Source organism: Lycorma delicatula, chromosome 13, assembly GCF_047948215.1.
Source record: "Lycorma delicatula isolate Av1 chromosome 13, ASM4794821v1, whole genome shotgun sequence".
Taxonomy (NCBI): domain Eukaryota; kingdom Metazoa; phylum Arthropoda; class Insecta; order Hemiptera; family Fulgoridae; genus Lycorma; species Lycorma delicatula.
In genome coordinates this window covers 24355001-24368553 of record NC_134467.1, presented here as the reverse complement: position 1 = coordinate 24368553, position 13553 = coordinate 24355001, and the positions used below count along the sequence as shown (strand labels likewise).

At 31.4% G+C, this 13553-nt stretch overlaps 1 protein-coding gene across 1 annotated transcript in view; it reads left to right on the top strand.

Annotated features, from left to right (window-relative positions):
* The window catches only part of LOC142334042 (5-hydroxytryptamine receptor-like), a 183419-nt gene that overhangs the window by 138737 nt on the left and 31129 nt on the right, over nt 1-13553 (top strand). The window contains exon 4 of the mRNA XM_075381708.1: nt 13198-13307. Within this exon, the coding sequence (XP_075237823.1) occupies nt 13198-13307 (110 nt within the window). The remainder of the gene's footprint in view (nt 1-13197; nt 13308-13553) is intronic.

The following is a 13553-nucleotide window of genomic DNA, read 5'->3' as shown; positions in this document are numbered from 1 at the left end:
GGTAACAAATGAAAATATGAACTTGATTTTTGGTATGTATAATTTTTATGTGAATATCTAAATACCAATTTCTAAATATGATTTTTCGAAATTCTACCTTAAAAATGCGGGGGGGCGGTTAAGAAAGGTAAAAAAATGTTGAACAATGATTACAAATTTTCCTCATATCTGATTATAATAAATGAGATTTCAGTAAATTTGGGATTGAATATACTTCTCAGATGAACATCTATTAACCATTTTCGTTTTTTTTTTAATTTCGTTTTTTAAGGGGTGTGACGGCGTACAGCGCTACGTCACAACCAACACAGCCTCTGTCACTGTTACTGAATGTGCGATGCGACTGGCTGCACCCGCCTCTCGTTACTTGACTAGAAAACATAAATTTATACAAAAAAATCGATCGCGACGTGAAACGCAAGACGTATAGCACCACATAGATCGGGTGAAGCCGCGACGGGGATATTAGTGTACATATTCTAGGATGTTAGTGTATCTCGGGAATGGTCGATTTTTTCCCTATTCCCCTGGGCTGGACATACAATGGTTGGATCTTTACATGTCTGCCACTAATCCCCAGAGAAGAGTAACTGGGTACGAATATGTTGTTTCCGGCTCCCCTCCCCAGAGACCGGGACTCGGCCTTTTCGTATGCCTGCCTCTAACCGTCAGGGAAGAGAAGCAGGCCCGATTATGTCGTTCCCAAAACCCTACCCGGTGGCCAGGAATCGGTCTTTATTTTATCACCACCTATTCTCCCATGGAGTCCCCAGCCGTTCATTGGAACCGGGACACCTAATAAATACCGGCCTCGCAGCTGGGACTGGAATGGTCGACCTGAAACTGTACAAGACTACATTTCATTTGCATTCATACATATCTTCCTTATTCATACTCTGAAGTAATACCTTACAGTAGTTCCGGAGGCTAAACTGAAAAGAGTATATATATTCAAATATCCTGAAAGGTGTTGGTCAAACTTAAGGGACTGATTCAGGACATACGAAAATAAATAGAAATGTTTATTTGGACAAACATTTCCTTATTCTTGCTTTATTTTCCTTCTTTCCATAGTTTTTTCAACAAAAGTTTGATTTGGAAACCACATGTCTTCCTTATATGCCTATTAAATTACATATAAACATTTTTTGTTGGACTTCATTTTAATTTATTTCATTTGAAAGTGAGATACGATCCTCTAGTTCTTTAAAAAGTTTTTTTTTTATTATTGAATTATTATTTATTGTAATGATTTTTTAACAATCACAGGTTAATAATTATTAATAAATCAATATATTTAAATTTTAAAAAAAAGTTAAAAAAAGGAAATGAAAGTCGGATTCGAACCGATGTGCCTTCACCTTGTAAGATCCAAATATTTCATTAATTAAAATTTTATTTGGCTATAACTGTAGAACCAATGAAAATAAATACCACTTATGATATCGTTGAAAAGCTCCCGATGAAGACTTAATACTGTAGTTAAGAATAAGTCCAAAATCTAGTTTTTTTTTTGTTTTTTATAGAATACTCTCGCTGACTGACATCTAACGGACTTGCATCTCGCAGACTGCCATCGGAACCTCTCGCCTAGACTGATTTCGCAGAACTCACATCGCAGACTCTCCTCGCGGAATTTATTTCAACTGGTCTTTCCCGGAGTATTTATACTTCTATCTTCTTTACCTGCCGGACCAGATCCTAGTTGAGTGTGAGAACGATCGATCGAGCCCTTTCATTCCCATGCATTCCTAATCTTAGTCCGGTAACTCTTCTCACGGAACAACATATTTTTAGGTGTGTCAGCGGGCAGTATTACAAAAGATGATTGTTAAACGGACTTGTTACCTTTACTAAAAGGGTTTCTTTTAGCCCCTTTCAGGATTCCTCCTATTATTATATTTTCTTCTTAATTTTCAGGAATCCGTTATCCGTTACTCATGTTTATTATGCCGGTCTTGTTACAATATATTTGGCGGGAAAGTAAAATTTTCATTCCTTAAAAGTATCATATAGAAATTATTACTGGAAGATAGTAGTAATATATTTTTAACGGCTTTGAAATCTGTATCTATTTCAAAGAATAGACATTTTCTTTTACCTCCAATGTAATAAAATAAAATCTCTGTATCAAAATTTCATTTTTAAATTATAAAATTTTATAATGAAAATATTTCAGTGTGAAAATAAATTGTTGAGTTAAAAAAAAAAACAGCCATTTTAAAAATTTATGTTTTGAGTATTTATCAATGAACAGACAATTTTATTTTATGAACTTTAGTAAGAAAAAATTAGTGTACAGAGATGGTAAAACTAGTTTGAAATCGATTATAATATTTAAAGGAGAAAAAATATATACTGCACCGTTGACATAAATTTCAGCTCTTAAAATCATAATATTCTTTATTTTTACCTTTGACCTTTCAAGTATTAAAAGAAAATACGATAGTGAGTTAGAAGATAGAAAAAATAATAATAATAATACGGAAATGTAGGTAAAAAGGGGGTAAAGTAAAGGAAGCTGTATGATAATTAAAGGGAGAAGAGTACATGTAAAGAAAGACAAAATGTATAAGATGGCATATTGTGAAGTTATGTATTATATATATTAACAATAAAAAAAAGGAGGTGAGAATATTGATCAAACATATAACGTGGGTGTTTGATTACAATGAAAAGTGTTCATTATAATGTCAAGAACATGGCCTTAGAAAACCTTCTCTGCTAATAGAGACATAGGAAGAGATAATTTAATAAAATTAGACCAGTTATAAAATTGTATAACTTATTTATACAGTAAGTATCGTTTATATAATGACATATCGAATATAGTAACCAAAAACTTGTCTCTTGGTGTGCTATTTATACAAAAGTACATGTATTGTTTATAATTACATCAGTTGTATAGAGTGATTTTTTAGTCCTGTTACCCAATTTTAAATGTAATTTAAGAAAGGGAAATTTAGGTTGAATAAAAAAATGTATTTGTTAGTTACAAAAGAGATGGTACACCAATATATAATACGAAAGGTAAAGTCGATAGATGGGTGGAATATATTGAAGAGTTATACGGAGGAAATGAATTAGAAAATGGTGTTATAGAGGAAGAAGAGGAAGTTGAGGAGGATGAAATGGGAGAAACAATACTGAGATCTGAATTTAAGAGAGCATTAAAAGATTTAAATGGCAGAAAGGCTCCTGGAATAGACGGAATACCTGTAGAATTACTGCGCAGTGCAGGTGAGGAAGCGATTGATAGATTATACAAACTGGTGTGTAATATTTATGAAAATGGGGAATTTCCATCAGACTTCAAAAAAAGTGTTATAGTTATGATACCAAAGAAAGCAGGGGCAGATAAATGTGAAGAATACAGAACAATTAGTTTAACTAGTCATGCATCAAAAATCTTAACTAGAATTTTATACAGAAGAATTGAGAGGAGAGTGGAAGAAGTGTTAGGAGAAGACCAATTTGGTTTCAGGAAAAGTATAGGGACAAGGGAAGCAATTTTAGGCCTCAGATTAATAGTAGAAGGAAGATTAAAGGAAAACAAACCAACATACTTGGCGTTTATAGACCTAGAAAAGGCTTTCGATAACGTAGACTGGAATAAAATGTTCAGCATTTTAAAAAAATTAGGGTTCAAATACAGAGATAGAAGAACAATTGCTAACATGTACAGGAACCAAACAGCAACAATAAAAATTGAAGAACATAAGAAAGAAGCCCTAATAAGAAAGGGAGTCCGACAAGGATGTTCCCTATCTCCGTTACTTTTTAATCTTTACATGGAACTAGCAGTTAATGATGTTAAAGAACAATTTAGATTCGGAGTAACAGTACAAGGTGAAAAGATAAAGATGCTACGATTTGCTGATGATATAGTAATTCTAGCCGAGAGTAAAAAGGATTTAGAAGAAACAATGAACGGCATAGATGAAGTCCTACGCAAGAACTATCGCATGAAAATAAACAAGAACAAAACAAAAGTAATGAAATGTAGTAGAAATAACAAAGATGGACCGCTGAATGTGAAAATAGGAGGAGAAAAGATTATGGAGGTAGAAGAATTTTGTTATTTGGGAAGTAAAATTACTAAAGATGGACGAAGCAGGAGCGATATAAAATGCCGAATAGCACAAGCTAAACGAGCCTTCAGTAAGAAATATAATTTGTTTACATCAAAAATTAATTTAAATGTGAGGAAAAGATTTTTGAAAGTGTATGTTTGGAGTGTCGCTTTATATGGAAGTGAAACTTGGACAATCGGAGTATCTGAGAAGAAAAGATTAGAAGCTTTTGAAATGTGGTGCTATAGGAGAATGTTAAAAATCAGATGGGTGGATAAAGTGACAAATGAAGAGGTATTGCGGCAAATAGATGAAGAAAGAAGCATTTGGAAAAATATAGTTAAAAGAAGAGACAGACTTATAGGCCACATACTAAGGCATCCTGGAATAGTCGCTTTAATTTTGGAAGGACAGGTAGAAGGGAAAAATTGTGTAGGCAGGCCACGTTTGGAGTATGTAAAACAAATTGTTGGGGATGTAGGATGTAGAGGGTATACTGAAATGAAACGACTAGCACTAGATAGGGAATCTTGGAGAGCTGCATCAAACCAGTCAAATGACTGAAGACAAAAAAAAAACAAAAAAAAACAAAAGAGATTTAATAAAAAGCTATTACTTACATAATTGTTAAAAAATATGCTCAAAATGCCCACCCCTTGCGGTTATACATACACGGACTCTTTTCAGCATATTAGCAGAAACCTTTTTAAGAGTTGAATTGGAAATATTCGTGATTAAGACTGTAATATTGACTTAAGTTCATCAATAGTGTGAGGATTGTTTTTTAATGCCTCGGACTTAATATAGCCCCACAAAAATTAGTCAGGAGATGTGAGGTCTGGGGACCTTGGAGGCCATAAGTCGTTGCTTATTATTCGACCATCAAAGAACTCTTGCAGAAAATCCATGGTTTCTCGACATGTGTGGCATGTAGCGCCGTCTTGCTGAAACCAGCAATACCGTTATTGAGGTTCCAGGAGGGACACAAATGGCGCACAATATTCCTGTATACTTCACCATTTACTGTCTGTTCGAAGAATACGGGTCCGACTATACGATGACGAGATACCGCACACCACACACCAATTTTTTCAGGATGCAAAGATTTGTCTTGTAAAGCGTTAGGATTTTCAACCGCCCAAAATCGACAGTTTTGACTGTTCACATAACCGTCGAGATGGATCCAAGCTTCATCGCTAAAGAACACTGTGTTTAAAAATTCGATTCCGTTATCGTTTACGAGAGACTTAAACCAACGGCCATATTGCAATCGCTTGTTTAAATCTGGAGGCTGAAGCTCTTGGATTAATCGTACGCGATACGATTAAATTCGTACAATTTCAATTTTTTAGCAGCTTTCTGAACACTCGAATATGACAAACCGATTTGTGTGGAAAGTTTTCGTAAACTTTTCCGTGGAGAATTGAGCGATCTTGTTTTCACATTCTCTAAAACGTCATCTGCCAAGTGAGTCGGTCGACCGCTACGTTTTCTGTCGCAAACACTACCTGTCTCTCGAAATCGATTTGCTAGCCTATAAACTGAAATTTTTTTCTGGCGGAGGAACACCAATAAAATTGATTTGAAATGATTCTTTTACACTCGCGTACGATTTCGTAGCAAAATATTGTTTAAAACTCGTTGTTCTATTGTTCGTAACACGACCGGAAACGGTACAAAAGTTTACACAACTCAAGGAGAATCAACTCACATTGCCGTATCTATACCGGTTGAGTAGCGCTACCAATTTCATGTCACAAAACAAAATTTCCCTTTCTTAGAAAAAAATTACCAGACATTAATAATTGGGTAACAGGACTAAAAAATCACCCTTATTAACATATCAATTATGACTACTGTAATGCAACATTTTATCGCTTATAATGACGGACGGAAGTGACTCATCTGTAACGTAATACAGTATATCTACATTGTAGCTACAGAAATATTTTGACGGTTCCTTTTTTCTTACATATATACTGTAGTTTTTTTTTAGGTAGATATCATAAGAAAGCAACCTATTGTAATGGGTACCATGATTCAAAATCCGGAAAATTTCGACATATCTTTGACTTTCACATCCACCAGACCCGAAAAACCACCATCAGTTGAAAATTTATATATATATTTCACTTTCTTGTGGACACGATAACTGCCGTAATTTTACGTCAATCACTTTCAAATTGATACATAAAATATAACGACCCAAAATCTCATTTGAGTTCGTTAATGGACAAAATCGGACCATGGGGGTGGAAAGGGGGGGCTTTTCGAAAAAGCAAAATATCGCTATAACTTTCTTATTAACTAAAATATCGAATTCGTTTAACGTTCTCATTATTCTTTGGATAAGGGCCTAAAACCTATCTAAGAAATGTATTTTGATATCACCAACCCAAAGGGTGAAAAAAATGGGGTTTTGAAGAAAAAACCATACCTCCCTTAATAGGCATAGTATCGAATTGATTTAAAGTGTTCGTTAGTCCTCTAAACATAACCTAAAACCTTTGTCTGAAACAATTTTTGATATGACCAACCCTTATGGTAAGGGATGACCAAAATATTGCTAGAATTGTAAGAAGATGGGGCTTGAAATTTATTTTCACGTACAGCAATTGTCGTATTGAATAAGTTTGAAGTTTTACTTAACCTTAAGTTGGAAATTTTTTTTATCCCCTACTTAGCACCGGTGAAATCTACCTACCGTCTTTCGAAGTGCCGAAAGGAATTTTTTTTAATCTTAATATGAAAAAAATAACATTTAATTAAGAAATACTTTTTCTTTAAAATAAAATATAGCAAAACTTTATATTATCACAAAAAAAAATATTATAATATTATATTTAAAACTATAAGGAACTAAGTTGTAAAAAAGTTTTTAAAAAGTGGGAAGTGTTCACAGTGTTACTACTACGTTCATAAAAATATGAAATAATACAGTAAAAAGAAATCAAAATGAAAGAGTGAAAAAAAAGAAGTGAAACAAAAAAAAAATTGTCAAGAGTGATGTATAAAGCTGGTTAAAAAGAATAAGAAATTATGTAATAAAACAGAGATGGGAGTATAAAAAGAAAAAGAGAGAAAGAGATATTGCTTTTAACAAAATTGATAGTTAGAATATACATTGAGAAAAAAAAAAATATATATATATATATATCCTTTATGTCAAGATTCAAAATATTATGTATAACGAATTGCGCAATAAATTAAAATATTAAAAATAAAATAACGTACATTTTGATTAAAAAGCGAGATTTCATTTCCTCCTTTTTTTTTATTCCTTCTTTAAAAAAAAACGATATTACAAAATTACATTGTAATAAATCTTTTCTGTTATTTCTTATAAAAATCTTGTCTTGATAAATATATTATCAACGCTTTTACCAGACCAGTAAAAGGATCTTTCAAATAAATAAAAGCCTTTTAATATATTATAAATGATAATATATTTTTGCCTATAATTTTTATTTCCATTTTTGTTTTTTTTTGTTATTGTGTAATATTACTCATGGTTTATTTTTAATATATACAGAGTGTTTCTAAAATGGTGGGCTAGATATACTTTTTCGGATTCTACTTGTAAAACTAAACAAAAAATATCCTTACGAAAAATGGCAATTTCTCCTTCGTTCATCCTCTGTCCGCCATTTTGTTATTTTTATATAAAAATTTATATCTCAAGTTCGGATAAAGAAATAACATTAATATTTGGTAAGCGTCTTTGTTATATAGTTTTAAAATTAGAAAAAATCAGGAATTACATACCTTCATAAATTACAAAATGGCGGCCATGTTTATTTTTCAATCCGTTATATCTCCATAAATATTAGTTTTATCAAAATTTATTTACTCACTATACTCACCGCAACAAACAATACATGAATTGACGTTGTGGTTACAAATGCTGATAAACAAACTTTTGGGTTGGAGGCTTTCAGAGATACCAATATAACATCTAGAAATTTCATACAATCTTCCTATGAATTACTAAAACCGCACCATTCTTTTATGATAACTCTGTATTTTGGTTCCTGTCATAAATAGAGAAAATTATTTTGCTCATTTAACCAAAAATCTTCCACAGTTTTTGGAAGACCAACCTCTACATTTAAGAGGAAATATGTGGTTTCACCACGACGGAGCTCCAGCACATTTCAGTCAGTCGGTATCAGATTTCCTGTATGAAACTTTCCAAGAAAAAATTGATTGGCTGCAGAGGGCCAGTGCTTGGGCCTGTCCTATCACCTGACTTAGATCCTCTTGACTTCTACCTGTGGGGTCATTTTGAAACATATTATTGTTTATTTCAACTCAACATTGAGGATCTTCAACAAAGGATCCAAAATGAATTTCATGAAATTAGGAATACTCCTGGAATATTTAAACGGTTAAGACATCTCCTAGAAAATGACTAGAGATCTGTGTAATTTCTAATGGTGGACACTTCGAATTTCTCTGATAACTTTTAACAACTGTTGACTATTTAAATTCACCTATTGTTCTACAATAATTAACGTAACATTATTTTTTTTTTAATTATTAGGTCTATTATTGTGAAAAAATTATTAGTTAATTTGATACTAATTTACAATACTAGAATTAACAATAAATAAAAACAATTAATATTTCATCGAATTAAACGTAAAGTGGAGGACATGAAAACAGACACAAAATTACATCAATTTTCTGCCATAACTCGGCAATTTGTTAACCGATTTAAAAAAAATAAAACGTAATTTTTTCAAAATAAAAGGCTTAAATTTTTTTTTAAATAACATAAATTATGATAAAACAAGTATTTATGGAGAATAACGGATTTAAAAATAAACATGACCGCCATTTTTTAATTTGCGAAGGTATTTAATTCCGGATTTTTTGCTAATTTTAAATATTTATTATCAGGATGCTTACCAAATATTAATTTGATTCGTCTATCCGAAATTTATATATAAATTTTTATATAAAAATAACAAAATGGACAGTGGAAGAACAAAGGAGAACTTACTATTTTTCCTAACGATATTTTTTGCTTAATTTTACAAGTAGAATCCGAAAAAGTATAGCCAGCTCACCATTTTCGAAACACTCTGTATATTAGGAAAAATTTTACGTTGGTGTAATATTTAATGTCTTTTGATATTTAAATTCTTACGCTAAAAAATTCATAACTAATTTCAGTATTTTAAATATTTTACTACATTGTATAAATCGTTTATATATAGTGATTCACGTTGTTTTTGGGGCTTTCTTAGTTCATTCTAGTAGCAAAAATATTGAAAAAAGTTCATATAAACATGAATTTGGAAACGCTCCATTAACGAGTTACAGCTAGCGAAAGAATTCGCCCTGATTTCTGGGTAAAGAATGGAATAAATCCATATTGAATTTCTAGGAACCCAAAATAAGTAATAAACTTTATGACTTTATTATGGTTTTTCACATTAAAAATCGAATAAAACAAATTTCAGAACCATATTTTCAGTAGTTTTCATAATATCTGAATATCTGATGTAAAACAGAAAACTTTGTTGTCTAAAAACACATTTTTTCCGTTTGTAATACAAAAATATTGTTAAAATGACTAATAAATGTATTATGAAAATATGTAGAAAATTTCATTTCAAACATTAAATTTTATGTCTTTTTTTTTCTTCACAACATATCATTGTGTTATACTACAACCAAATTTTAACGACTCAGATAAAATTTTTACAAACTTATATACAAGTTTAGGAAACTGTATTTTTCTCCAAAAGTCGATATTTGTACGTTGCAGTAAGTTTTTCTTTCATTTCTCTCAACATCTAATAAAATTTTTAGTAGAAATATTGACATTTATGTACCTGCTCAATTTCAAATTATCTTTGCCTCTTGAATGTTTTTTTTTTTTTTTTTTTTTAAGTTTATCGATTGAGTAGAGTAAGTATTGAAAAACATTTTTGTAACTGTTTCTTCATATAGTAAAAAAATTATTTTAATACTTTCAACATGTAATATCAAAAAAATAAAATCATGTTCATTCAACCTTTAAGACGAAATGGTAATGTATCTTACTTTCATGTTGAAGAATCTGGGTTTGAATCTCGATCAGGAATTTTTTACGAGCTAAAAAATTTCTTACAAAAAAATATATAGCTGATTATCTTTAATTGAATGTAATTCTAAAGTTATACAGAGCGTATAATAGAGTAAAGCATCTCGGGGGCATTATCTCGGGAGACGTAGCTGCAGGATGAAGACCAAATAATGAGGTGCTTTTCTTGTGTGAAGACCTGGGTTGGAACAGTCCTGTCCTGGAGAGGTAAGCTAACCCACCGGGTTGGTCTAGTGGTAAACGCGTCTTCCCAAATCAGCTGATTTGGAAGTCGAGAGTTCCAGCGTTCAAGTCCTAGTAAAGCCAGTTATTTTTACAAGGACTTGAATACTAGATCGTGGATACCGGTGTTCTTTGGTAGTTGGGTTTCAATTAACCACTCATCTCAGGAATGGTCGAATTGAGACGGTACAAGACTACACTTCATTTACACTCATACATATCATCCTCTGAAGTATTATCTGAAAGGTAATTACAGAAGGCTAAACAGGTAAAAGAAAGGAAAGGAGGGGTGAGATGCTCAGATGTCTCGCTGCCGGAGATTGGACAGGAACTTTTTAAAAATGAAAAGTACATAAAATTTTATTTCATTAATAACTTCTGGTTTTTTTTTCATTAATTTTTTTTAAATTTATTATTGAATTATGATTTATTGTAATTTTTTTTCACAATCAGGGGCTAATAATTATTAATAAATCAATATTAAAAAAAAATGAGATGAAGTCTGATTCGAACCGATGTACCTTCCCCTGTAAGATTCAAATATTTTATTAATTAAACTTTTATTTGGCTGTAACTTTATAACCAATAGAAATAAGTACCAGTATGACACATTTAAGCTTTGAATGAGAGCTTATTACGGCAGTTAAGAAAAAGTCCGAAATCCAAGGTTTTTTTGAATTTTTTGGACACTTTTGGTCCAGTCGATTCCAATCAAAAGGAGAGGTGCACAACTAGATGTTAACAACAGACCTAAATCCAAAATTTCAACATCCTACGGCTAATAGTTTTGGAATTATACGAGATAGTTACGCCGAAACTAGTCAAAATGGATATTTTCGTTGAAATTTGAAAGCCAACCAAATTGAGCTTATTACTGCAATTAAGAAAAAGTCCGAAATCCAAATCTTTTTGAGTTTAGGCTTTTTTTGGACACTTTTGGTCCAGTCGATCGTAATCGAAAGGGGAGATGCACAACTTGGTGTTACAGCAGTCCTTAATCAAAAGTTTCAACATTCTACGGCTAATCATTTTTGAATTATGCGAGATACATACGTACGTACAGACGTCACACCGAAACTAGTAGCAATGGATTCAAGGATTGTCAAAATGAATATTTACGTTAAAACCTGAAAACCGAAATTTTTCGCATCCACAATACTTCCTTTACTTTGTACAAGGAAGTAAAAATGAGAGCTTATTACTGCATTTAAGAAAAAGTCCGAAATCCAAGGTTTTTTTGATTTTTTGGACACTTTTGGTCCAGTCGATTTCAATCAAAAATGAAGGTACACAACTAGATGTTAACAACAGACCTAAATCCAAAATTTCAACATCCTACGTCTAATCGTTTTTGAGTTATACGAGATAGTTACGCCGAAACTAGTCAAAATTAATATTTTCGTTGAAATTTGAAAACCAAAATTTTTCGCGATCACATTACTTTATTTCGTACAAGGAAATAAAAAGTGTTATTTCCGTGTTTTATCCTGTTTTTATTAAAACCTAAGTTTAGGTCTAGGACAAATTTTATTCAATTTTTTAGATTAAAATCTATAAGGAAGTATCAAATTTACTTCTGGATTTGTTCCCAAGAATTTTAGTACGGTTTAATTTCACAGTTGGAGCAGAAAGTAGGCCTAAATGTTTAGCGAGCCAGAACTCGATAACGAACCATTTAATGATCTATGTTTATATAAACTTTTTTTCTTATTTTTGGCTATAGAATCATCTCCCAAGAGATTACCTCGCAATTTGAAATCATTCTATATTTATATACACAGATTTTCCCACGGAGAAATTTTCAGGACATGTTCTATTGATGAAAATAATGGAAAAGGTTCATATAAACGTAAGTTAGGAAATGCTTTGTTTTTTAGTTACGACTAGCGATTATCAACATTATTGTAGATTATTAATAATAATTTCTAAAAAAAAAAAGAAAAGAACAATGGAATTATTAAATCATTTACCACAAAGAATAATAACTTTTATATATATAATGGCTACAAAAAGATATGAGAGGCTACTTCAGTTTTTTATCACAAAATTACCACCTGCGTCTAATATAAAAAGCTTTATACAGTTGTAACACTTCATCTGCAAATAACAATAGGGCTTTGTTATCTCACCTCACAAAAAAAAACCGCGATTTAAGTGTGTTGTTAAGAGTGGGGTATTTTATTCATTTCAGAAAACGTTTTCTTTTTTTATTGTAAGATGTGTTGTATTTTTTTTTTTTTTAGGACATGATTGGACAATTATAAAGTCTACTGTTTATTTTTAATGAAGTAATTTTAGGTTTATACCTGATAATCGTACCTAATATAAACCTGTATTTTATTTTTATCAGTAATTTTATTAATTTGATTTAATCTGATACTTCATTTTATTTTAATTTCCCTTTATACAGAATGTCCCATAAAGAAATTATAAGAATAATAGCACCCCCGTCGCGGCTTCGCTCGCTAAATATGTTTGCTTGCCTTTCCCGTCGCAGTCAATTGTTTTTTTATTTTATGTTTTTTAGTTAAGTCTCCCAGAGGTTGGTGCAACCAGTCGTGTCAGATATACAGTAATAATGGCAGGGGCTGTGTTGGTAGAGTAATTGAGTAATTGTGTGTGTGTGTGTGTGTGTGTGAAATTTATAATAAATTTTTTTCGATAAAATCTTTTCATTGTTTTAGAGGAAATATATACAGTTGATTTGTGCAAAATATATATAACGCACAACAGTCGGGCAGATCAAATTAGATGCAATAAATTGTTGGTTCTGTTATAACTAACAATATTGATTCAAATCTGTTACAGATAAGTCGTGGATGGATCCTAGGGCCAGAGTTATGTGACATGTGGACTTCAAGCGATGTTTTATGTTGTACGGCATCTATATTACATCTTGTTGCTATTGCTGTCGATAGGTATGTATTGTAATATCTATTCTATATAAAAAAATAATCGTAAATATTAAAAATTATTTATGACAAAATTATTTTATAAATATAGCATATTTGCATACATTCTTGCCTTAATTTTAATTTATAACATTTGATGTCTTGAAACCTTTTTTTTTGGAAGCCGTTTAAAGTCTTTAATTAATTTTATCTTATATTATCATACTTTTATATGTTCAACATATTAAAAGATTATTTTCATGCCTTTTCTAT